We start from the raw sequence: 27,544 nt of genomic DNA, 5'->3' as shown, positions 1-27,544 counted from the left end.
TGCCTATTGCCTCCCCCATCCCCACCCTAATTGGGAGTGCCCCTATAAAAACAGGACCTCTGGTCATCCTCCTTTACACCCAATGCGGTGACTCCAATGATCTCGGCGATGGGTTTCTCCCTCCCGGGGGCTGGGCGCTCGGTCCGCCTGGAGATGGCGGGGGATTGGTTTGGCCCTCTCGGTCCCCAGCGGGATACAGGGAGCTGGCAGCAAACGCCTCCCGGAGCTTTCACCTTGCCCCAGTTTGAGCCCAGCTGCTCCTGCTCTGCAACGCGCAGGGCCCGGCGCTGCGGGGGCGTTTGCGAGCGCAGCGGGCAGCGCGTTTCCTCCTGGCGCGCCGCACAGGGGACAGAGTTCACCTGCAGGAAGGAGGGCCGGGCCGGGCTGGGCTGGGCCGGGCCGGGCCTGGCGAGCTCGCCCAGTGCGGAGGCGGGACCAGGTGCCGGGCTAGGAAAGCACTCGAGCTGGGGGCCTCCGCTGGGTAGCAGCCAGGCGGGCGCTCCGGCCGCACCCTGCGGGCAGCCAGGGGGACCGCCAGCCCTTGCCATGGCCCGGCGTTTCCTGGCGCTGGTGGCCGGCTGCCTTCTCTCGTCGGGTGAGTGCCGCGGCGGCTCCTGCCGGGTGGCGGTAGGGAGGCAGGAAGGGGGGGGGGGGGGTCGCTTGGCTACTTCCCCGCGGGTCCTGGACCATGTGTGCCACAGCGGGGCTCCGGCACTTTCCCCGCCAGCGCCTCCTTTCCCAAGGGAGCCCCCAGTGCGCAGGCGGCGGCGCCTCCCCCCAGTGGCTCGGCAGGGGAACTAGCCGTGGCGCAGGAGGCCTGGGCGCCGGGCACACGTAGAGCAGAGCCGGGCCGGGCCCTGCCCCAGAGAGCTTCCAGCTCCAGAGTGGGGCAAGGGAGAAGGTGGGCTGCTGAGCCCCAGGGCGGGCTGGGAGGCCCCCAGGCGAGACTGTGCGCCAGCAGCCAAACGCTTGTCACCTGGTCTGTAGGCAGCCCCACAAAGAGAGTTGGGAGGAGGGGTTTGAGGGAGGATAATTAAGTAGTTTTAGATGCGGGAGGACTTGGTGCAGTCCTGGCCCTCTCCCCCAGACCTGGATGACAAAACTCCCATCGACTTCAAGGGGGCCGGGATTTTGCCCTTAACTCAGATCTTTGGCCAACACCATCTCGGGCTTTCCCCTCTCCATAGCCCTGGGCCAAGCCTGACTTTCCCTCCAGCTCAGTTGGCTTGGTTGCAGACTCAAGCCACTTGAGGCAGGCATGTTTTCTTCCCCTCCCCATGGCTCCCAACAAAGAACATGGTGGTGAAACACATCTGTGGCACAGGACAGTGACTGATGTCCCCAGTTTGCCTCCTGGCACTATGGGAGTTGAGAGGGGTTGGTTGGGTAGTTCTCCAAGGGGACTGATTATAGAAGCGTAGGACTGGAAGGGATCTCAACAGGTCATCTAGTCCAGTCCCCTACACTTGACGCTAAGTAATAACTAGACCGTTCCTAACAGGTGTTTGTCTGACCTGCTCTTAAACTCCTAATGATGGAGATTCCACAACCTCCCTAGGCAGTTTATTCCAGTGCTTAACCACCCTGACAGGAAGTTTTTCCTAATGTCCAACCTAAACTGCCCTTAGAATATCAGGGTTGGAAGAAGGGACCTGAGGAGGTCATCTAGTCCAACCCCCTGCTCAAAGCAGGACCAATCCCCAATTTTTGCCCCAGATCCCTAAAGGGCCCCCTCAAGGATTGAGCTCACAACCCTGGGTTTAGCAGGCCAATGCTCAAACCACTGAGCTATCCCTTATGCCTCGCCCCGCTGCAATTTAAGCCTGTTGCTGCTTCTCCTATCCTCAGAGGTTAAGGAGAACTGTTGTTTACCCTCCTCCCAGGAGTGGCAGAAGCTCGCTAAAAGTGGGGAGCCACCAGTGCCTGAACCATGGCTCTACACATGCACCACCTCTTCCTCCCAAGACCCTACCCCCTGCTTGTTCCTCTCCACCTCTTCCCCCACCCCGACCCCAATCATTTGCCCTTTTGGCCAGTAAAAAGGGGAAGGGCATAGCCTACTGCTTTTAAAAGTGACAGGGCCATGGGCCCCTGGCCTGCCTCCTCTTTTTAACAACCTTTTATGTACTTGAGAATGGATATCAGGTTGCCCCCTCCCCAGTCTTCTCTTTTCCAGACTAAACCCAGTTTTTTCAATGTTTCCTCATAGGTCATGTTTTCTAGATTTTTTTAATCATTTTTGTTGCTCTCCTTTGGACTTTATCCAGTTTGTCCACTTCCCTGAAATGTGGCACCCAGAACTGAACCCATTATTCCAGCTGAGGCCTTATCAGCACTCAATAGAGTGGAAGAAATACTTATCATGTCTTTCTTACTCCTGCCATACCCCTGGTCCTCTGCTCAGTGCTACCAATCGGGGGAAAAAAAAGCAGGCAATGCTCGGGGAAAAAAAAAATCATGCCTATGTTGTATGCAATGGCTGTTGCAGTGGGATCAGAAGTTGACTGATCCTTGCAATTAAGTGTATGGTGGTTTTCATTCCTGACCTCCCCAGTACTCTGCTGAGTTGCTTGATTCTCAGGACTTCCCAAAGGCCCAGATCTGAGAAATCCCTATCTTTAAAACCCTTTTGCTGGGGCCACTTGGCCAATTCAGAACCTTTTCATTTTCAAAATATCAGTCTAGTGTACATTTACTCTAGAGTTTAAATATTGCTGCACTCTAATATCTTGTTTATGAGATTTATGATTAGGGAAAGAGAATGGTCTTCGGCTGATCTTTGGTATTAATTAAATATTAAGAGTCAGATTTTCCTCTCAGTTGCACTGGTCTAATTCTATTGAAATCAAAAGACTATGAACAAGGAGAATTTGACCCTCCCGATCAGGGGTGGGCAAACTTTTTGGCCTGCGGGCCACATCTGGGTATGGAAATTGTATGGCAGGCCATAAATGCTCACAGAATTGGGGGTTGGGGTGTGGGAGAGGGTGAGGGCTCCGGCTGGCGGTGTGGGCTCTGGAGTGGGGCCAGGGGTGAGGGGTTTGGAGTGCTGAGAGGACTGGGGGTGGAGCAGAGGGGTTCAGAGTATGGGAGGGGGCTCCAGGCTGGGGCAGTGTGGGAGGGGCTCTGGGCTGGGGGTGCAGGTTCCAGGATGAGGCCAGAAATTAGGGATTCAGGATGCGGGGGAGGGGGCTCCAGGCTGGGGCTGAGGGGTTCGGTGTGTGGGAGGGGGCTCCAGACAGGGGATTGTGGTGTGGGGAGGGGGGCATGAGGGCTCTGGCTGAGGGTGCAGGCTCTGGGGTGGGGCTGGGGATGAGGCGTTTGGGATGCAAGAGGGTGCTCTGGGCTGGAACCGAGGGGTTCAAAGGGTAGGAGTGGGATCAAGGCTGGGACAGGAGGTTGGGACGTGGAAGAATGTCAGGGGTGCAGGCTCCAGGCGCTGCTTACCAGAAGCAGCTTCCGGAAGCAGCAGCATGTCCCCCCCCCTCCAGCTCCGATGCAGAGGTGCCAGCCAGGCAGCTTTGCGCACTGTCCCATCCACAGGCACCACACCTGCAGCTCCCATTGGCCGCAGTTCCTGGCCAACAGGAACTGCAGAGCCGGTGCTTGGGGCTGGGGCAGCTTTCGGAGCCCCCTGGCTGCCCCTACGCATAGGAGCTGGAGTGGGGACATGCCATTGCTTCTGGGAGCTGTGCAGAGCCACAGCATGCGTGAAACGGGGCAAGCCCCTGACCCCACTCCCTAGTGGGAGCTCAAGGGCCAAATTTAAAGGTCTGATGGGCTGGACGCTGTTGCTTTGCCCACCCGTGCTCCACAACTAAGGGCATCAATCAGCCAAAGACCATGTGACTTGTGTAGAGGGAATGTGTCTGTATAACTGAAACACCCCAGATTCCATGCAGCAACTGAAGAAAATAGCAGTGAAGCAAAAGTACTGAAGCTGATATTTATATTTTTAAATGAAATTTGAACAATAAACATTTTAAAATAACATTTATGCTATGGCCAGATAGAGCTACCGCAATTTACAACAGCTGAAAAGCTGGCCCTGTGCTTATAGAGACTATCTTATCAAGTCTTAAAAGTGATCTGAAAAGGAATTTCTTCTTAAATGGATCTGAGCCTGAAACATTAGGGATAGTTTGGGAGGGCCATTTTATTTTACAAATAAAAATAAGTGTTTCCACGTTGCAAATAACAAGCATGTCAAGTTTTGCCTTTTATGGTTTTGCTGGAGGACTTTTGTGAAGATGCTTTTTGTGAGCTCTCCCATTGTAGTTGAAGGTGGGGTGGTGAAATTTTAATGAAGGATTCATTAGGTAGTGGAGTCAAATAGATGATAAAAATTAAAACTTCATATAGTCTAAAATCCCTGCTCTTCTGAATTGCAGAGAGCTGAGACTCTTGCCTCCTTTGATGTTGTTTCCTAATTAGTTCTCCAGTCAGACAGACAAGATGTGGTTTTTGGGAGAGGTGGGGAAAGCACCAAGCAGAACTTTTTTTTTAACAAAAATCTTTCACACCTCTTTTCATTTGTTTATGATGTATAAAGGGGCACAAATCCACTTCCCTTTCCAGGTCACTTTTATTTATATTGTGTTGAAATCGTGAGTGTAGAGAGTTGTGTAGCCTCTTTGGAGAAAATGAGATACAATGGAAGCTTCTTGATGCAGCCAGAAGGCTGCTTTGCCAAAACAGTGTTACCTCATGTTGTCTGCCATGGTTTATTTTCTACACTAGAAAATTGGACATTTCTTTCCAGTTTTTCAGCAATGGTGTAGAGCTCTGAAAATGACATGGGATGAAAAATAACTGTCTATACTGGACCTTATGCCCTTTGGAAGCACTGGGGCAGCTGCGCCATTGCTGAAAAATAGTGCCAATGTCCTAGTTCCAATAAGGCCCTAGTATAGATGGCCCCATAGAGGACTGGATTTGACTTCCTTTGGAGCCAGTCAGTGGCTCTTGAGTTGGCCACAGAGGGTGTTGTAGAGTGTATGGAAGTCTATACCTCCCTATTTCCCATAGTTGAGCATAACACCTCTACAGCACTGATAATCTGTGACAGAGAGACAGAGTTTTGAACTTGGTCCATTTACAGTAGTTTCATCTTGGTCTACATTGAAAAGTTATGTTGGCATAGCTACATTGTTCAGGGGTGTGAAAATCCACCCCCCTGACCAACATTGCTAACAAACCCCCCAATACAGATTGCTTCCATCTACGCAGCTAATGTCTTCCAAGGAGGTGGTGTTTCTACCCTGACAGAAAAACTCCTGTTGGTGTGGACTGCATCTGCAGTATGGGTCTATGCCAGTATAGCAATGCTGGTATAGTCTCCATAGCGTAAACATATCCTCAGTATGTAGCAGATCAGGAAATATCTTGATGGCCATAGATGAAATCTGGTTCTCACTGATGTCTATGGGACTTCTTCTATTGACTTTAATTAGGCCAGAATTTCACCCCACAAGCTCATTTGGCAAGGAGAAAAATGAAATGCCAGAATTTCTTTAAATCAAAAATTCTAGATCCAAATTATGTACATAAGTGACATTCTCTTCTAATTTAATGGACGTTCTGACTGAAATTTTATGGGTACAGGAAGAGGTCACATTTGAGGAAGTAAACTCTGTACTTGAAATGGAGTTCCTGTGTTAAAATTTAGTTTGTCTTGTGCAGGTGCATGGAGTGTACTTCTCACACATTAGTTTCATGCATTATTACATCTACAATATGCACATAAAGTTGCTAATTAGGTTTTTTTTCTTAAAGAGCATGCACATTATTTGGTTTCTCTCCTGTGATTTAAAATGAAATCGGCTCTGAAGCACAATACAAAGCACAGCTCTTAGTGACTGGCTTGGCTGGTATAATTTCTAACTCATCTGTAAAGAATCAAAATGATGATCATAACTCAGTAGTCACGGAAACTACTAGTTAGCAGTACAGTATGTGTATATTCCAGCAATACTTCTAGTCTCTTTTCCAGTTTTCAAAAAGGGTTATTTGTTACTTCAGTCATTGGAAGAACATATATTACACTGGTTTGTTTGTTTTTCAGCATTTGGAATTGTGCCAGAACCAAAAAATGTAAGAATTAATTCATTTAACTTGAATAGCACTCTACAGTGGGATCCACCTACTTTTCACAAAGAAAATATTACTTATACAGTCGAGTCTATAAGGTAGGTCTAGGAGCTTTGTGTATTTACCTTTGCAAGATGTCTTAGATAAACTTACAGTTTATAGTATTGTGTTCTTGTGACTTTTTTTTCCAGACGTGGACTGTCCCTTTCTTTTGGCTTATGCACATAAGACACCTTCTCCTGAGCTAGATACATATTAGAGGGCAAGCTTTATAGTTTTTAATATTCATTAGTTTGTCACATATTCATCTGGAGTGGGAAACACCGTGTAATCTTAACCGTAATCGGTCAGCTACATGTAAATTTACATCCTCTGTCCTAGGAAACTACTACTTCAACAGGCTTAGTACTGATGCATTCTCCCACGTTTTCCAATTTCTAATGCAGGCAACAGGTTCCACTTTTTCCCCAGAGCAATCTGTTTGTCAGGGCCCTCTACAGACACGGCTTGTGAAGTTCAGCAAGAATGTTCCCCAGTCTGCTGCCTCTGTGCTCAAAAGCAGAGGTTCTCAGCAGCTTACTCTGAGGCCCCTTTTTGTCAGGAATTTTTCCCATGTTTTCACTCCAGATTGGTCTTTGATTGGGAGGGGAAGAATTTTGTGGGGAGCACTCTAAAGAAGGCTGAGGACTCCTCTAGTCTAGTATTAGATCCCTGGCTGCTTCAGTAGCTGAACAAAGCCTAGACAACAAATTACCCCAATGAGTCAAAAGGTTCATTTCTCGGCAAAGAAAGAGCAGAACCTTAGGGTGGGGGAATGTCAGACAGTCGGGTGCCTGCTGAGCAAGGGCCTCTAAAAAGATGTAGAACACAAAGCAAGCATGTCTGCTATGTCAGTCAGCAGGGGGAAGGTACGAGGGATGTGTGGGACCCCCAAACTGCCAGGGTAGCAAGCTCCTGTTCCAGGGTGGGCTCTACATACAAAACAGAAGTAACATTCCACATGTTAACTAGTACCCATTCAAGACCTGGGCATATAATGAAAGATTAGGATAGTGTAAGGCCTATCCAAAGGACCATTTGTAGAAGGGTGAGAATTAGACTGAAAATGCAGGCATAGTTGAACTTGTCTTTGGTATCAGGCATTTTCTGTCTGCTCAATCAGGATTTGCAGGTGCCAAGTCAGAGCAAAAGTGTACTTTTTGCTGAATGGTCACCTTAATCTCTACCTTTATCATAAAGTAATAATAGACTATCCTAATAGATATTACGAGTGTCTAATACCTATATATAAGTATGTGAGAGATATAGATATATCCATGTTCTTATTTTTTTTTTCAGCTAATGATTTTTGCCTGAGTGATAATTAGCAATGTTAATACATGGTGAGTGAGTACTGCCACTTACCTGCTTCACTGAAATGAAAGATATTTTCTTGTTCCTAATATATGACTTCGATGCAATTCTTTTGCCTCCTCTTCAGCAGTCTTTATAACAGGAATTTGTGTAAGAACATTGTCATCACGGAGTGTGACTTCTCTTCTCTGTCTGTATATGGAAACTACACCTTGCGAGTCAGAGCTGAATCAGAGAACGAAGAGTCAGACTGGGTGAACACCATCTTTAAGCCACTCGATGACAGTAAGGCTTCCCCTACACGGGAAACTTTTGCCCACTAATAGCGAACTGTTAATTAAATAAAATTGCAATTAATCTGAATAAGTAGAGAGATTAAAATTCAGATTGTTTTAAATTTGCAAATTATTTTAAGTAAAATATGAAATATCCGAGTCCTATTTGGTATACTTTTTGGGAAGAGAAGAGTTGCTCTCACAAATACTTCTGGGGGAATTCTGCACCAAAAAATTAAACATTCTTCTTACAGTATTTTCAAATTCTGCAAAATTCTGCATATTTTATTTGTCAAAATAACACAAGTTTCAATTATTTTTAGTCATTTATTTCAAAATACCTGTCAGCAAGTATGTCTGTAACAATACAGACAACAAAAAAGATTCAGGAAATGTTTTTTGACAAATAGATTCCTTACTAGGCATATTAATACAGAACTGTGAGTAATAATTCATTTAAACTACAATACAGAAAGGTATTTCCTGCACCCCTCAGTAGCAGTGCAAAGGCTTGGGGGAGTCAGGGGTAATGGAGGAGCTGAGGGAGAGGGAAGTAATTGCTGAGAAGAAGCCTGGGTGTGAACTTGGAGGGCTGTTGGGTATGGGTGGGGAAAAGTATGGAACAGGTTTTTGTGGGAGGCAGGGAGGGATTGTTAAGGAGCTTCCTGCAGGTAGACCCTGGCTGATCCCTAGCCTCTCCCATTCAGTCAGGCACACCTGGCCCTGGCCCCATGTTTCCCTGCACCCCCATGTGTTGCACCCCCGTCCATGTGTCCCTTCATCCCCATGTAGACACTCACTCCCCCCATCCCCATGCAGCCCTGGGCCCACCTTGCTGTCACCATGTGTTTCTGTTCCCCCACCCAGCCACCCTCCTGTCCCTGAGCCTCCACTCAATGTGGCCCTGAGCCTCCACTCCCATTCAGCCCATGCCCCAGTCTGTCTTCCCCCACTAGCCCTTATGAGCCCCCGTCTGACCACCCAGCAGCCCCATGCTGTCTGTCTTCCCATATCTCCTGTCTCCTGACCTGGCCTGACAGGCACTGTGAAGAAGGCAGGCTCTTTCTCTTCTCTAATTGGCTAGGAGCTGCTGCTCTGTTCTATTGCCACAGTGCCCTCCGGTAGGCAAAAGGCAGAAGTGCAGCAACTTCCTGGCAGAAGCTTTTTTCTGCGCAAAAAAATTAAAAATATTAATGGCTCATTAATTATGCACAAGTGAAGTGGTGCAGAATTCCCCCAGGAGTACAGAAAATGTAGTAAAATCAAAAGTATATGTAGGTCATCATTGACTATTCTTCCATTCTGAGACATCTTTTGAGGGATTTTAACACACACACATACATACATACATACATATATTTCCCCCCTAAAAAAAAATATTGCATACAAATATTTAGAGCAGGAGTGCTTTACCTCCAAGGATTCTAACTTCCTACATATTTAAATCAATTCAGCTACTTTCTTGTTACTAAGCTGGGGGAAAAAAATTAACTCTCCTCCCCCCTCCCCACTCCACCTCCATCCTATATTTGGACATGTTCAAGGGGAAAAAAGTTTACTCTTCAATTAAAAAAAAATCATTTTGAAGCTACCATGTTTGCTGTCTTGTGTGAAAGGTGGTCAAACTTGGCACTTCATCACTTTCTTATAGCAGAGATCTTGGACAGCATGCTGTTGTCTGAGTTTGTGGGGAACAGGATCTTTGTCAATGCATTCTCAAAATTATTTCATCCATCAGCAAGCACTAATTTTGTCAGACTATCCAAAACTTCTATTTCTCCACTGCACAGATGTCAATGGGAAGGTATGCAAGAGGCCTCTTTGGTTTCTCTACCTCTAGAAGCAATTCTTAGTTTTCCCTTCTTCTCTGGCTTGGTTTGAATTTACTTAAAGCTTAACCTTTCTAGTCCTTGGTTTTCAGAGTTTGTTTCCAGTCTCACTTTCCCAGTGCAATTGTTTATATCAGGACAGTGTTTGACATAATTTTTCCATATTAAATTCCAAATTCATAAGATGTGATGGCCATTGCTCTTTGATCTCTTCACTTAGACATCTCTCTGTAAACTGACTCCCATATCCATGCACTAACTCTTGAAGGACTTTTAAAAAAAGACTTTAAAGCATTGATCAGTTTAAAGTATTAATTGAGAAAAATTTCTCACAGTAGGACAAAAAACATATGACCAGTTACTCTATAGGAAATCTGAAAATGCTTACAAGGGGAAGGTTAGTTGCATACCTTAGTGCAAATGTAATACTTAAGGAAGAAAAAGAAATTTGGAAAATGAGAGCATGTTTTGGGGGTTTGTGTTTTTTCCAAAGCTTAACTTGGAGAGAGTTAAAACTGTCTGACCAGAAAAGCTGAACTACAACATAGAAAATTGAAGTATTTAACAAATACTATGAGAGTTTGGGGACAGAAAGAGTAGTACTTAAGATGAACCCCCATATCAGAGAACAAAACCATTAACAAGTCAGAATTTTATGAAGAATTGCATTGAAAACAGGATTTTGATTCACATTTCAAGGAAAGAGTTAACTTCTAAGCAACACTGACCTTCAAAAGCCAATTTATAATTGGACTAAAGAGTCTATGTATAAAACTAATTGAGGGAGCAGCACTGGTAAAATCTGCAATGTAGATAGGACTCTTAATCACTGTGTCATTTTTACCACCATATTGTTTAATACTGCTCAGAGCACCTAACCAGGTGTATTATATGTGTATCTGCAGTTTCCACCAGCATTACCACCAACAGAGTTGTAGTTGTTGGGAAATTAAAGACCCTAATGTATGGGTGCAGCCTAGGAACATCAGAGTCACCAATTGGGAAATTTTTCCATAACTTTACACTGGTTTAATCAGTTGGAATTACCGTGTAACCAAGGCTGCCACAGCCAGAGATGTTTTTATAACTGGTTTGAATTTCTGGAAAAATGCAAAGCCTTGTCTACATTGAGCTGCTTCTTAAAATCTTCCACTGATGCTGTAGCCCTGGTGTAACTTCACTGTTGGTAGCAATAGTTGGAGTGCTAGTGTAAACTGACCATCGGCATTTTACCACCTGAGTACAGGTTTAGATGAGAAGCACCCATACAGTGGTTCAGGTGGAACATTGGGAGAGTTTATGAAAGAGTTCATTGTAGACACAACCTAACTGAGGACTAAAGTACTCACTAAACTAAGATATTTGGGGGAACAAAAATATAGTAAAGTAGCCAGTTTCAAAATATAAAAATATATCCTTTGATGTAAAAAAGAATTAATAATAAATTCAGAAGCAATTCAAGAGTTGCAGTTTCTCAAATGAGTTGCAATGAGGAGAGCAATAAAAACGCTTCACCAGAAAGTTTCCTCAGCGAAGTCTGACGTCTCTGAGCTGCAGCTCCATGGGGACATGCAGGCAATAAGATGCCCTGGGAGCAGGTTCCTTAGTATTCTTACCTCTTCCATTAGTGAAAGCAGCTGGCAGAACAGAACTGAGGGTGGCTTAGTGAGTGGAGGAGGCACAGACAGCAAAAATGTCTTCTATTTAAATGAGACAAGTGGGTGAGGTAATATCTTTCTTGGACCAACTTCTGTGGTTGGGACCAATACAGCTACAATTATACTGTATACAGCAATGGAAGATAGTCTATTAAAGTGTAAAGACAAAGTCACTTTGACACATCTGTGAATGAAGAGTTTATTTATCCTTGATTCTTTGAGGTGAAGGAGTTTTCTTCAAGTAAATAAGATTATGATAGTAATTAGGTGGTGTGCTGTATACCATATAAAAATATCAATCTGAGAACAGTGTGAGAAATCATATTTTTGTAATCTTTTTTTTTTTCCCTCCTCTCTTCTCATTTAGCAATCATTGGACCACCGGACATAAAAGTGAAATCTGAATCCGGATCTTTGCATGTAGATTTCACAGGCCCTGTTGTTGTACAAGGGTCAGACAAGTGGCCTTTAAAGAAATATTATGGCTCTTGGGCTTACAGGGTGCTATACTGGAAAAAAAGCAATAGTGAAGAGGTAACTTTTGCTCAACTGACTATTGTGTAACTGTTTTACAGCTGCAGCTTTGAACAGGCATTTCTAGTTATAATACGATATTGATAATGTTCTGAGACTTAACATTGCTGAAGCAAAAACAAGATCTCTGAAATTTACAATGTTATCAGGAACTTGTAATTGTCACAACCTGCATTCTGCAAGCTGGCAGAGAAATGAGTAACCACCTACTAAATAGGCATAAATTATCCTTCCATAGTTAGAAATAGTTAATAAATTATGAGGGTTTATTCCCTTTATGCATCAATGTTTTTATTTTTTTCAGTGGTATATACTGCAATCATCACAGCAGTACCAATGCACACTGCACAAAAAAACAAATGTAACTTAGAAGTGCCTACATAGGTAATATCTAGGGATATGATGAATAGCTATTCTGCAACCAAATCATATGTGATTCAAGCAGTTTTGCTAGAATGATCTATTGTACAATACTGGTTTGAAAAAAGACTGATTTTTGGATGCTTAACATGGCTGCTGCCATAGGGTCAGTCTCTCTCCTGCTACCATCTTCCCTGTCATCAGACATAATCTATTTACTCACTTCCACTATGGTCACCCTCCTCTAAGCCAGAGAGACATTCTGTCCCAGAGGTGGGCATGCTCCACAGCCCCACAGACTCCACCACACTATATGCATGGACATTTTTTTTTAAATAAATAATAGGTTAATTATAGTGTCATAGAATCTTACTTTTGATCCAAGAAAGACAGAAATTTCTATCAATATCAATGGGAATAACTAGATCTCTGTACAACACAGGAAATTTTTATACATGAAGACTTTGGTGCAGCTGCACTTCTGATTCATATTAGGTATCCTTCACAATTCCCAGTCTAGTACTTAAAATGCAGTTCCAGAAATAAAGGGATCTTCTCATCCCAAACACCTTATTAGCCCCAGCTCACGAATAATTGAGGAAGAGGGGGAAAAGAGTGTTTGTTCTGTAGGGAAAGTCAGTGAGTCCATACCTGGTCAAGCAACCTTCGGCAAACTGCCAAAGGAAGCAAGTTACCCAAAAGGAGATTTCACTGAGAATAGTCTGGTTCCAGTACTAGAGTGCAAACCTGGGAGATTCCCTCAGTGATTAAAGAGGCTTCCAAGAAGTGCTGGACAATGGGATTTCATTAGCTCTTTTTTTTTTTTTTTTTTTAAGTTAGTACTTGGATAGTTTGTTCAAGTATATTTATTCCCTCACAGCAACCAAGTCTCCTAAGATCCACGTACAAAAAAAGTGTCCTAGTTTACTGTAAGCCATGTCTATAAATAACCGCACTTTTAGCTGGTGTCACCTAGTGTGATGTTGCACAGGGGGAGAGGCAATCTCTTTTGGTAGCACCTCCTTAACCATATAAGGATTTATACTTTTAAGACCAATACCATTAAACACACCCAGAAGAAGATAAAAAGTCAGTGCTGTGAACAATTGCACACAAAGTACATACATTGATCAGCTGTTTTAAGCAGGCAGTGTGTCACATTCTAGCTAAAGTATGAGTGGTCTTCATATATAACCCTAAATAGAGTGTGTTGCATGAATACTTGTTTGGTTTTGTTAGTTGCATGATTTTTTTTAAAATACTGCTATTTAAAATTCTGTGCACATTTATATAATAGCTGTAGAGTCCCTCTTTTTGTTAGTGTTTCTCTTGGAAAATTCTTTTATGGTATAGTGGAAGGAGACTACCTGTGAGTCTGATCACAAGAAACTTAGAGCCCACTTCCTGTTGGTCAACCAGCTTAGGAGCTAGGATTTCAATGCTGTTACAGCTTTTGTTTTGGAAGGTGATTATTTTCACCATCAATGGGATGTTCTAAAATAGAAAGAGAGGAATTTGAAGTCAGCTGATTAATTTTAATATTTGCAGTGTCCTTTTTAAGTAATTCTTAAAAGGAAACTTTTCTTTGATTCTTAAGTAATACAGACAACTACAAAACTGTTTTAACAGCAGATATTTTAAACTTTCACTTTTTCAGGAACTAGGTACTGTGTAAATCCAATTCATAGTGCAGCTACAAATGCAAAGACTACTAAATGGAGTTGTAACTAGAAGCTGTAGTTTGTTCATTTATTGGAACTTGAATTTGCCTTTGAATTTTCTGTATTCTTCTTTGAATTTTCTGTATTCTTCTTTGATATAGGTTGTAACCACAGATACTAAATATAACTCCGAAATATTATCTGGTTTGGACCCTTGGACAATATATTGCCTTCAAGTTCAAGCAGTTATTCCTGAATGGAACAAAACAGGAGAACTGAGTGAGGAGTTCTGTGATAGGACAACTGATAATGGTATTAGCTAACACACCAGTACATTATAAACATCCTGATTAATTATGAAACATTGTAAGGCACTCATTGATTGACATAAAAGAAACAAAAACATGCATTTAAACCTTCAGAAATGTTTTGTTACTTCTGTATTGTTCATTGTGATATCCAAGCATATCTCTAATTTGCAAAAAATTTGAAACATTCATGCCAGAAAAAAAGGAGAGCTTTAATTCAGTCTCTTATAACTACAAATAGTAAGATACACAACAGATGAAATTTACTGCAGTGCAGAGGACCCATATGAGGCACATGGACCCCTAAAGCTCTTCTAAGCAAGATTTAAGTGCAATTTAAGTGGTGCATAGGCCTTGTGCTGGCCCCTCTGCACAGGCATAAACTTCATCTACCCATAAGCCAATTTACGTTTATTTGTGAACCCTTTGGCTTCCACAGGTATAGCTGAGAGTAGAATTTGTCCCTATATTGCAAAGTCTGATTCTGTTTACATTTTGTAACAATTACATTGTTGAATTTTTTTTTAAATGGATAGAGCTCAGTCATGCTTTCTTTTTCTGTTCTCGTGTTTAAAATCTTTAGGCAAGCATGCCAGAGAATCAGTTTTCTTCATGGTTACAAAAAGCATGCAATTTATTAGTCAAGATACATCTTTCAAAGGAGTGAATTCCTGGTCCCACTGAAGTCAAGGGAAGTTTTGCCATTGTCTCCAGTGGAACTAAGATTGTACCAAAGATGTTTTTCTCTGAGTGCAATCCAAAGCTACCATTATTATCGACTCTCAATATAAACTAGTTTCTTTGTTTAAATATTTTATTTTTATGCAACTGTACCAGTAAGTACCAATCATAAAAAAAAATTCTCCAATGTAACCTCTGCAATGCCTAATCAAGATTCCAGTCTTTAATTTTTTTATAGTACTAACTTCACAGTGGAAACTGGCTGAACGCTCCAATTTCCAACCACTCCACCTCAATAGCTATCTATGGAATAGCTATTTATGGTGGCCATAGCCACCATCAGTCAGGTGGCCTCCTTTTAGAAGAGAGCTTTTGTGTTTCCATTTAAAAGGAAAAGTGCAGTCCCAGATTAATTAGTAAGCAGCTGCTTAACAATCATAGACAGCTTTAAAGTGATACCTTGATCAATGTTTATTCATATCGCATGCTGTGACAACCCCGTGCATGAAACCAAGCTTTAGAAGACACAATATTTTGGAAGTTAAGGAATTTTGGACTACCACCACCTCCAAATTAGTTGTCATTTTTGTTACCATTATTTCATTTTTCCTTTAGAGAGAAACAGAATTCAGTGCCCTGGTTTGAAGCATCCAGGAATAAGTATACTGCGAGTTTACATGTTGTTACCCTCCTTTCCCCCTCCCCGCATTTACTTAAAATTTTTTTCTTTCTGTAAATGTCTACATATCATGGCTGTAGGTTAAACTTATCTAGTAAGAATGTCTTGAGTGGTTGAAGTAAAAACAAAGTTGGTACGTATTTTTTGTTACCAAAAGGAAGAATGTTCATTCACCAAAATAGCTGTTAATATGCAAAAAGTGGAGGAAAAAATATTTTATTCGCTTATGAGAATTAAATTCTGAAAAATTCTTTATTCATAATAATAATAAAGAATAATCAGATTAAGAAAAATTCTTCTTGTTGTCTCTTGCAGGTGTAACTCCAGTGTGGATAACTGTCACTGTTCTTCTAGTATCAATGTTGGTGGTTCTAGTATCAGTTCCTGCCTGTTTCTTTACCTCTTCCTATATATATCGGCAGACCAGATATGTCTTCTGCCCTAAGTATTCTCTTCCACAACATCTGAAGGAGGTTTGTATATTTGTATTCTACATAAAATAATTAAGCCTTCCAGAAGAGCCTTTTGTCTATCAAAGACCCCCAAAAAGCTTGCAACTCTTCTGATTAATGCATGTGAACCTTCTGACGGCAGTTCCTCATTCTTACCCATGCACCTGGATAGTTAACCGGCTGTGTTAGTGTTACACAGGTTTTGCCTGAAGTGAATATATGGGGTAATGCTGGTTATTAGGCGCGCAAGCTAAAAGAACCCAGGTGCAGTGTATATGTTGCAAAATAATAGATACGAGTCTTAGCAGCTATATGGTATGATCTATTTAAGCTATGTCATCTTTGGTTACTTTAGTTCACTTGTGATAAACTGCTTGTGTGGATGACTATCATTTCAAACCCTCAATGAACTGCAAAAGTTGATTGATCTGCTACCAAAGACTTTGAGCAGTAATTCAAGTGAGTGTAAATAGTGACGTAATGCGACTTGAACTAATTCAGCATTCAGCTGGCTTCATTCCACAACCTTCTCCCACACTGCACAGGGACTGGGCCACACTTTAAATTATTACTGACATAGCTAAGTAGGTCAGGGGTGTGACACAACCACACCCCATAGTGACATAACTATGCTGACAATCCTCCCCCTATGTAAATGCAACCCTGCTAACAGAACAGGGCTTCTAACAGCATAACTAACCTTGTTTGGGGATGTGGTTTCCTTATACAGGTAGAGCTCCTTCTGTCAGTGTATGCTGCATCTAGAGGGCTATGCCAGCTTGTACTCTGTTAGCATTAGGATGACCAGACGTCCCGATTTTTAGGTCTTTGTCCCGCATCCTGACCGATGCACGGTCGGGACGCCATTTGTCCTGATATTGCGGCTTTGGCCGCTCCGGCATTTTGTTTTTTATTTGTTTGTATGTTTTTTGCTTCCCCCATGTGTCCCGATATTTTCTTCGTTTCATCTGGTCACCCTAGTTAGCACAGACATAACCTAGTACCTTACTCCATCGTCTGTTTCTGTTGATTTCTGTGGCACTACTCAGAATGAGTAAGAGTGGTGTCACTCTTTAGTAAATGATGAAATCTTACCCATCTGATATGTTCTAACAGAATGCTTTAAAGGAAGCATTCAAAAGCTCAGCCACATCACTGAGACACGAGGGGGGAGGTAATACCTTTTATTCGACCATCTTCTGTTGGTGAGAGAGATGAGCTTTCGAGGTTCACAGAGCTCTTCTTGAGGTCTGGCGAATGTACTCTGTGTCACAGCTAAATACAAGGTAGAACAGATTATGTAGCATAAGTAGTTGACACACATTTCAAGGGGCTATTCAAGGCGAAGTGGCCCGTTAACCCACCTCCAGCAATGAGGAAAGAAAGAGGCAGAGAAGGGCAGTTGGAGGGGTTGTTAGTGGGTTATATATTTTAATAAACCATAAATCCTGTCTCTCTACTCAGTCCCTGATTTTTAGTGTCTAGAAAAGTAATTAATTTAAGCTCCCAGGCTCATCTTTTGTAGTGTTTTTTGTTTTGTTTTTGTTTTTTTTCCTTCTTTTTAGTCATTTACCCATATGGTGGTGGTTTTAAAACCTTGTTTTACAAATTATGTGGGTGCTTTAGAAACTGAATATTTTTGTTTTGCATGTTTTCTCCCCCCCGCCCATTCCTAAATTCAATAAATAAGTAAATAAATTCTATTCAAGACTGTTAAGAATGCAAAACGGAAGCCATGTGGATTTGTTCTAAATTTTAGCCTAAGGCTGGCCTCTTGTGGTTGGTTTTAATATTACAGCCAAGGACCATTTAGATCAGTGGTTTTCAACCTTTTTTCATATGCGGACCCCTAAAAAAAATTTGAATGAAGGTGCAGATCCGTTTGGAAATTCAATCTGTGGTCTGTAGACCCCTACCATAGTAGTCTTAGACTGAAAACTGACTGTACAGAATTCAGCTATAAATGTTGCATGTGTTTGGCACAGCATTTGACACAGTGTGAGAAAGGGCACTAAACTGGGCTTCGGTGGTAACAACAACACTTCCAGGTTTTGACTGCAGGTGGGGATATTCAGATAATTTTGATTTATCAGAAAAATAGAATGCCTTTTCTGGGATCTGAAACTTTATTTTTGTAGTCACCTTTTGCAGTCCCCTTAACCTTAATCTGCAGAACCCCTGAGGTCCACAGACCACAGGTTGAAAACCACTGATTTAGACTGTCCAGAATGAAGGGAGGAAACATATGTTTAAGTAGTGCTTTATGTTTCTAAGAGGTTTGTAATCACATTTTGCCTCATCTGCTCCCTGGTCACTTTATCTTTAAAAACAAGTTAATATGAAATGTTTCCCAGTGTGGAGGAGGGCCTTGTCCCTTTGTGAGTTGGAATTACCCATGTTCAGTGCAGTGCAAGTATGTGTAAGAAATCTGTGAATATTTAGAAGAAATACATAATTCCAGTTTAGGTGATCTTTTCTCCCCTCAGTATACACACAATGCCCCTTAAAGTTAAAGGAGGTTAGATATGTATTTTGTGAAGAGAAGCCCCTTAAAATTTTTATTGTGTTAGACATTTGTAGGAAAATATAACAATATGCATCCCAGGGTGGAATTGATTTAAATCACTAGTCAGGAAGACTCAATTTAATCATGGATTTCTACATAAAAGTGCATTCTTGTTGGTTGTTACAACCTTAATACATTTTCTTCACAACTCAGAGATAGATGTAGGTTTCAGTTTTAGAAGGTACACACTTTACATTTTTAAAGTGATTTATTTTGAAAACTTTTCAGATTAGTTTTACAACTATATCAAAAAATGAATGATTGTTTGGTTATTTCATTTACCAAAGGCAGTTGAAGATATTTATGAAGTTATTGGGAGGTGAACTATCTCCAATTCAACAGCTTAATCATTAATATTTAGAGGATTTTCTTGCCATGCTGTATTAGGAGGAGAATATCACCAGACAGACATTTGTTGTTTTAGTTAACTAAAACAATTTAACATTATGTATTCTGGATTTTTTTTCTTCAACAGCAAACATATAATATTTTAACAAAACAAGCATATGAATTTTTGAATTTAGTTAAACATTTAAGTTTTTTAAAATCAGGTTTGTTTTTGTTAAAATTGTTTAACTAAAATAGTTGAATGAAATATTTAAAAAAAAAAAATTTGAATCTACTATGTCAGCCAGGTCAACATGAGAAACTTAAAATATTGGCTTCTGCAGCTAACTCAGTCGTCTTCTCTTTCGTTTTCCTGTTTGTTCATAATCTGGAAAAGAAAAACAAGCTTTCCTGCTTTTTCAGGTCCCAAACTGTCAGGGTTCCTTCCCCACTCTGAACTCTAGGGTACAGATGTGGGGACCCGCATGAAAGACCCCCCCCCCCCAAGCTTATTCTTACCAGCTTAGGTTAAAAACTTCCCCAAGGTACAAACTTTGCCTTGTCCTTGAACAGTATGCTGCCACCACCAAGCGTTTAAAACAAAGAACAGGGAAAGAGCCCACTTGGAGACGTCTTCCCCCAAGCCCTATACCCCTTTCCTAGGGAATGCTTGTGAATAATCCTCACAAATTTGTACAGGTGAACACAGACCCAAACCCTTGGATCTTAAGAACAATGAAAAATCAATCCGGTTCTTAAAAGAATAATTTTAATTAGAGAAAAGGTAAAAGAATCACCTCTGTAAAATCAGGATGGAAAATACTTTACAGGGTATTCAGATTCAAAACACAGAGGATCCCCCTCTGGGCAAAACCTTAAAGTTACAGAAAACAGGAATAAACCTCCCTCTTAACACAGGGAAAATTCACATAAAACAAAAGATAAACTAATCCGCCTTGCCTGGCTTACCTATACTGGTTGCAATATTGGAGACTTGGATTAGGATGTGTTGGAGAAAATGGATTTCTGTCTGGCCTCTCTGAGTCCCAAGAGAGAACAACCATGTAAACAAAGAACACAAACAAAAGCCTTCCACCCCCCTCAAGATTTGAAAGTATCTTGTTCCCTTATTGGTCCTTTGGGTCAGGTGCCAGCCAGGTTAGCTGAGCTTCTCAACCCTTTACAGGTAACAGGATGTTGCCTCTGGCCAGGAGGGATTTTATAGCACTGTATACAGAAAGGTAGTTACCCTTCCCTTTATACTTATGACACAAATGATTTTTCAATTTGGAATGAATTAGTCCAAAGGAAGAAAATATTCTTTCTACACCTGCAGAAGAAGCTACTGCTGTTAAAAGTGAAATTATCATTTCAACAGACTCTGAACCAAGTGCTTAAGTGACTTCCATCAGTTCACTGGTGTGACTTTCTTTAAAACATCATCAGCAAACATATAGTTCTTGAATGCTTCACCCTTAGCTCTGAAGTTTATTATAGTTGGCATTATGGAGGGGTGATAGCTGGATGTCCATGTCCTAGCCAACTCCTCTTCTTCAGGAGTTAAAGTTTGACCCTGGTACCGAGTATTGAGAATATTTGCAAGAAAATGAGTTGGCGATAGTGTTTGTCCCATTCATTTTTTTTAATGCTTGTAATTTAACTCTGTCATTGCATATTTCTCTTTTTAAGATCTCACTCAGTTCCTTCCAAATTTCAATAGCGTCAGCAATAAAACCGCTATTTCCCTGCATTTTTTTTCAAGGCTACAGAAATAGGCTTCAGGTTACGCAGCACGTGTTCAACATTTCTCTTAAGCCCAACGTTGAGAACTTCAGCTGTGACAGTGCCATCTATTTTTTCACGATTTTATTCACAAACTGTCATCAAATTAGACCAGTTCTTGATATAGTGCTCAAAACAGTCCACTACTGAGTTCCATCACACATCTTGTGGGAAAGTTAGTTTGGTTCCTCCCACTTTTTTCAAGCAGCTTCTGCAAAGTGGTTGTTACAGAAGTATTTTGCAATTTCAATAACATTAGCCTTCATTTCTGGAACAATGAAGCTTTGCATAGGAGGTGCATCAAATGAGCACTTCAACCCTATGTTATTAGCTTGGGACTCTCTTCTATATAACTTATTCTCATCTTGGATACATTTGCAGCATTGTCTGTGACCAAGCTGCGTACTAGACATTTGAATTTTTTTTTCACAGTTTCTTATAGCTTTTACCACTGCTACTTGTAAGTATTCTGCTGTGTGTGCATTTCCTGATGTATCAATTGTTTCTGTAAGGAAGACATTCCCTTCTTCTCTTGTCACACAAGCACATACAACAGGATCATTGTGGACATTGCTCCACCCATCAAGACTCAGGTTAACAATTTTACCCTCTAGACCTTTTTCACACTGCTCAATTTCTCTTTCATACACTTTATCCCGCAATTTACCTGCGACATCGGCTCTGTTGCGTGGACTGTATCCTTGTCTTAATGACTGAACCATGTTAATGAAGTGTGGGTTCTCAATCATACGGAAAGGAGAGTTTGTTGCATAAACAAACCGGGCAATTTTTTTATCAATTACCTTTTTGTAATCTGCTGGTTCTTTTCACAAATTTATCTATGGTTATTTCTGGATGATGGAGATTTTTTTTTTTCTTTTTGCTACAGGTGATATACTGTGGCTATGTGACAATCATGATGTGACTGAAACACTATCATTGGCAGATAACTCAAACTATAGAAAATGATGGTGATCTTAAAGATGGATAGTCTTCAGAATCCTGTATGTTGAGGATGGATTCTTCTAAACAAAATAAGTCAAGGCAGTTATTTAATTATTATTACCATTACTACTCCTTTAGTATTCCTCATTGCATTCACTGACACTCAGTACTACTTTAAAGGTGAAATTGTAAAAGGAAGATCTGCCTATTTCAGCGATTTATTTTTTATCACAACTGCATCTAAAATGATAGTACCGTCGAGTAATAACTATATTTTTTGCTCAAACATGAGAATTCAAGAATAGTCCAGAAGGAAGACGGGCAGCCCTTAAGAAAGAAGTATGAAATAAAAAAGTTTATCAACCTGAAGATCCTGCATGTTCCTTTCATCATCTTCAATGCAGCTTCCTCCTGAGAAGGAACACTTGTTCCTTTGTGCACTGTTTCGTTTGGATAACCAGGCCTTGCATTTCTTTGTTGCACTGTTTGCATTTTGCACGCATGCCTGTCTTACCCACAGATAGAGGAACTTCAATAAAATATTCCCAAACTGGGTGTCTCTTACAGCCTGCTGCCAGGGCCGGCTCTGTTTTTTGCCACCCCAAGCGGGGGGGGGGGGGGAAACCTGCCGAATATGACGCCGCCAGAGAGAAGAGGAACATCGGAGGGAGTTGCTGCCGAATTACCGCCGACGGCGAGACCCGAGGCAGAAGAGATGCCGCTGAATTGCTGCCAGACTGCTGCTGGAGTGCCACCCCACAAACAGCTGAAGTGCTGCCCCTTCAGCAGCGCCGCCCCAGGCACCAGCTTGCTTAGCTCGTGCCTAGAGCCAGTCCTGCCTGCTGCCATTATAGGTTTTCCCTTCTAGTGAGAGAATGGTATGGTAGAACTCAAATCAATGAAGGCTACACTCAAAGACCTTAAGACTTCTGGAATATGCTGTTCAAACAGTTTCACTTTTGTTTCTACTGCCTGTCCCTCCTCTCTCACATTTATCTCCAGACTTCTTTTCCTTGTCCAGATCTAGTCCGCCCCCAACAATCTTCTATTCATTGAACTTTTTGAAACTGTGCACTTTTGGAGAGAAGTAAGGGGTTGACTCTGTGTACACAAATTTGCAGAGTGACGATAGGGCTGATGTCTGTTATTTCATACCTTTATTTTATTTAAAACAATTTTTTTCTGTTAACAAGCATGTTATCTCTGGAGATGCAGATCCACAGTTTGAGAACTGCAAAACTAATCATCTCTGATGGCATCTTCTAGACTGAGCACTGAGTCCCATTGGGTAGATAGAAAGATTAACCTAAATAATCTCTACAGAAACCCCTGGAACCCTGTAAGATTGGGTGCCTAATCCATGAACTATTAGAAATCATTTACAAAACTTTTCTTAAACATTACATGAATATATTGTCTCCTACTATAGAATTAGAATTTATAATTCCTATTCCGTGACGAGATATCTTTGAGCTGTAATGTATCTTAATTAAAATTATCTTTAGATAGGTTTTTTTCCTCAAAGCATTTTATCAAAAAAATCTGATTTTAAATTTAAAAAAATCCAATTTTGTTTTTTTTTTTTTTTAATCATTGATGTTTATCCACCCTGATGCATCCTAAAACTCCGTTTGGGAGGGGTCACATGTAACTTTATTTTATTTTAATTTGGGTGGGGGAGAAGGGAACCATTGAGAACTACCTCCAATGTCTCATTTTAGAACTTCAGTTGAGGATTAAATAAACCAAAATGAAGGACACAAGAACAGTGCAGCAATAATGTAAGATGATTTGCTTAACGTCCGTAATATTCTGCGTAACCTCCAGTTTCTTCATGCAGATTCTGATACAGTGTAACTCATTCAAACTGCTCTCCACTTAACAGAAGGCTGGTCATGTTCCCTGACAAAAATGAGTAACATTCACTAATCCGTTGATTATGTGAAGGTGTCTGATATCTCTGAAACTCTTGGCTTAAACTGAGTTGTACTGTATGAATGAGAGACTCCTGTTTCAGGTGAGAGAGAAGTTATAGTGCAACTCAATTTAAGCCAAGAGTTTCACAGGTATCTGAAACCTTCACATAAACAGAGTAATGAATGTTACTCATTTTTGTCAGGGAATATGACCAGGCTTCTGTTGAGCAGAGAGCTGTTTGAATGAGGCCTGGTCTTCACTACAGAGTTAGGTTAACGTAAGGCAGCTAATTTCGACCTAACTCTGTAAGTGTCTACACTAAAATGTAGCTCCCACCCATGTAACTCACCCACTACACTGACTTAATAACTCCACCTCCGTGAGAGGCATAGTGTTTAGCTCAATGTAGTTAGGTCAACGCAGCGTCAGTGTAGACGCTGCGTTGCTTATGTCGACTGTTGTTGCCTTTCAAAAGCCATCCCGCAATGCCCATGCTGCCAGTTAAATCGGAGCAAGTGCTCCTGGTGGGGATGCACACCCTCAACACAAGGAGCATAGTGTGGACATGCAAAAGTAATGTAATTACTGTAGTGGCTGTAAGTCGACGTAACTTCAGTCGACTTAATTTTGTAGTGTAGACTTGCCCTGAGTTACACTGTATCAGAATGTGCATCAAGAAACTGGAGGTAATACGGAACGTTATGGACATTAAGTGCAGGTCTGCATTAGAAATTTACAGCTGCATTAGTGTAGCTGTGTTGCAGTAGCACATCTGGTGAAAATGCTTTAAGCTGATAGGAGAGAGCTCTCCTGTCAGCTTAATAACTCCACCTCCACGAGAGGCAGTAGCTATGTTGGCAGTGTCCTTCAGTGCAGCGAATTGATGGTCAGAAAGAGGAAGGAGGCCACTTGGGGCATCTGCCCCTCTTTTTATAGTCCTATCCCCCCTTTGAGAAGCATTTCTAACTGGGAGTAAGGAGACAAGTAGTCTGCATGGAAGGGAACTCCCATGTTGTTTCTTTGCTAAGATGTAGATTTTTTTGCTCCTGCCCCCTTTCCTGCCAAAGAATGGCCACTTAGCAAGTAATGGTCCATCAGCTTTGTTTACACCTGACTGAGGCATCTACTTGCCCTTTGTCTCTGAGGAACTGGTTTGGCCATTCCCCAGACTTCTCTGGAAAACATAGTTTAGTCATGATCTCTCCTCTTATGTTTATAACTTCACATATAATGCTGCCACATGCATTTTGCTGTGATATTATTGATCAGCAAATTATGAGTTTTTAAATTATACCTCACAAGGCATAGTTTGTACAAAGATTATTACAGTAGTGTGTAGGGTATGAACACGGCTACATTCTGTCACAGTAGCCTAATACAGGCAGTAAATAGTTCTTTTTGTCTTAATTATTCTAATCAACCACATTTCTGTAGATGGTATTTGTTTTTGCAAACTGAGCAACAGTTTGAGAGATCAGCAAAATAGTAGTTGCCTAGATTATGTGAATTTAAAATGGATGTATATATTCAGGGGGGTAGCTCCAGTCAGGCCAATGGGGCCACGCATGGGGTAGGGGGGGCAAATTCCACACCTGCCTGAGGCTTGCAGTTTTGGGGGGCAGCACCCTCCACCCCCAGCTATGCCCATGTTTTAAGTCAAATAAAATTGTGCTTGAAACTCCAGAGGGGTTAATAGAACAGACAACACTTTTCTTTTGTTATCGTACAGTTCTTACAAATGTTAAAAAATGAATTAAAGGAAAAATGTTGGTATGGCTCTGCACTGCATTTAACCCTCATGTGAGTAATAATTCAGGATTAATGTGATTTGCTTTGAAATAGATTCCATCAGAATTTTTGACAAGGATCTATTAAAAGTGGTAACAATCCTTTCTATATTTTGTTACTGTGGTGTTACTCCAGAGAGAATTTTTTCAGTGCATTGGCGTACCCGTTGCTTCTTGGATGAGCATTGTGGTGTATCAATAGAGAAAGAGAATCTGATTAGGTCTCGTTGAAGGAGAGGTGGTTCGATGCACTTTGAATAGAGAGTACAAATTAACAGATACACTTTAAAGTAGTCTACACTTAAAATTTTTGGTGGCGTAGCTATTATGGTCAGAGGTGCGATTATTTACCCAGCCACCAAAGTTATACCATCTAAAGCTCTAGCATAGATGCAGTGATGCTGGTCCTTTTGCTGGTATAGCATATTTCATTCAGGGAACTGGTATAAGCCATATAGACAAAAGCACTCTTTTACCAGTATAAGCTGTGTCTAGGAGGGTTTGCCAGCATAGCTAGACCTTTTTCTAGTGTAGATGAGGCCTAAGACAGTGAGTTACCAGTGCAAGGTCTTTAAAGACTGCTGAGAAAACTGCTGCTGATGCTGGAAAAGAGGAACAGCCACAGTTTGATTCTCATTTCCGCTCTTATTTCCTCCAGTTTTTGAGCAAGCCTTCCTACAGTTCACAGTTTCTTTCGCCACACTTATCAGAAGAGGATCACTCCTTTGACAAGTTAACTGTCATTTCAGAAGAATCTGAAAACTGTAGCAATGAGACAAGCAACACAAAGGAGCAGCTTCAGGACTCCCAAGAAGAGATTTCTATTGCAGAAAAAGTTTCAGCTTTTGGAAAGGGACCAAGTTCAGTCTTGTACCAGATTTAGGCTGAAAACAAATAGCCCATTAAATATGACTTTATATTGAGAATGCAGCAGCAAGCACTTGGTAAAATTCCAGATTTAAAACGTGTAAAGAGAATTTTATCAATCATATTTATTTTTCAACTCTGAGAAACATTATAAAGGAGTCTTGAAGTGGGATGCAATTTTTAATGGTTTATTTATAACCTGTGGCACTAATTATATTGCACCATAATATGGTACTTCTTGTAAAGCAAGTATTAAATATATAATTAGAAAAAATTAATTTATTGAATATTAAAGTTCATCAGAATTATGAACAGCACAGCATAGTTTTCAAAGGAAACTTTTCCTTTCCAAGAAAACTTTAGATTTAACTGATTTTAATATGAAAATCTTTGTATTTTGTTTCAGTGGTTGGTTTAAAATCTGACTAGTAGTAAGCAGAATAATATTTTACATTTGATTTATACATGACACTAAAATTATGAAGTTATTCTTGATGGGTACCACCTTAATAAAATAGTAGCAAACAATTTCAGTATGTTTTAAATGTGAGAAATTTAGTTATGGGCCATACTTCGTCATTGGCTTACAGTGGGGCAATGGAGCTATGACAGTTTACAACCTTTAAGGATCTGCCTCCAGTTCTTATAGCAAATTTGGATTGAGCCTAATCCAAAATCACTGGAGTCAATGTAAAGACTTTCCAGGAAATGGGGTTTAATATTATATACACCTTCATGAATCTGCTAGACCATATAACTTAATTAATACTCAGTTCAGAAATGGCCAGCAGCTAGGCTATATTGCTGTGTGCCTAAAAGGAGGATAGTTGCTGTATGGGCAAAGAAAAATAATATTGGGCATACAGCTTGGTCTTAATTTAATAGAAACAAATCCTTCAATTGCTGCAAAATTATCTGAACATACTGTATTATATGTCTGCAAAAAGTCAAATTTTTCCTCAGCAAAAGTGGATTGCAATGAGTATATTATGGAAAAACATAATTAGTTATGTGGGTGGCAAAATTCATTGCCCTAATTTTTGTTTTTATTATAGAGATAGGATAAATTTGTATCTTTTAGAGAACTAATTCAGAAAGAATACACAAAAAATAAAGAAAATTGATATTTCTTCAACATATCACATGATAGTATGCTTAATATACAAATGTATTTATTATTGGGGAAAAAATTCTTTGTCTCTTTTTAAAAATATTAAAGGACAAAATATTGAGGAAATGGAGGAAGGGTAAGAGAGGCATTTTCAGAAAAGAAAGGCATGTTGTTGCAGGGACATTTTTGCATCAGTTACCCTCAGCTACTTCTCTTGTATGTATTTGTTGTAATCTAAATGTGCAGAAGAACAACAATATTTTGTAAAATACTGATTCACATTATGATAGATGTAAATGATATATTTTATAGATTTATTTTGTAAAGATAGTGTATGTAAATAAAATCTATAGTTACAAAAG

General features: G+C 40.9%; 1 protein-coding gene across 3 annotated transcripts; it reads left to right on the top strand.

Annotated features, from left to right (window-relative positions):
* The first annotated feature begins 73 nt into the window (after positions 1 to 73).
* IL10RB (interleukin 10 receptor subunit beta) lies at positions 74 to 27,544 on the top strand. 3 transcript variants are annotated; one of them, XM_048867955.2, is made up of 7 exons: positions 74 to 595; positions 6,065 to 6,188; positions 7,574 to 7,728; positions 11,573 to 11,739; positions 13,922 to 14,072; positions 15,744 to 15,901; positions 25,863 to 27,544. In XM_048867955.2, the coding sequence occupies exons 1-7, from the start codon at positions 97 to 99 to the stop codon at positions 26,085 to 26,087; spliced, it is 1,479 nt and encodes a 492-aa protein (XP_048723912.2). In that variant the 5' UTR covers positions 74 to 96; the 3' UTR covers positions 26,088 to 27,544. The 3 variants fall into 3 exon arrangements, with proteins under 3 accessions (XP_048723912.2, XP_048723902.2, XP_048723919.2); XM_048867945.2 differs by having other exon boundaries at positions 7,571 to 7,728; XM_048867962.2 differs by lacking the exon at positions 25,863 to 27,544 and adding an exon at positions 21,445 to 23,409 and having other exon boundaries at positions 7,571 to 7,728.

The sequence above is a fragment of the Caretta caretta genome, chromosome 1 (genome assembly GCF_965140235.1).
Source record: "Caretta caretta isolate rCarCar2 chromosome 1, rCarCar1.hap1, whole genome shotgun sequence".
Taxonomy (NCBI): Eukaryota; Metazoa; Chordata; order Testudines; family Cheloniidae; genus Caretta; species Caretta caretta.
The sequence above is the reverse complement of the archived record's forward strand: the minus strand, read 5'-3'. Positions and strand labels throughout refer to the sequence as shown.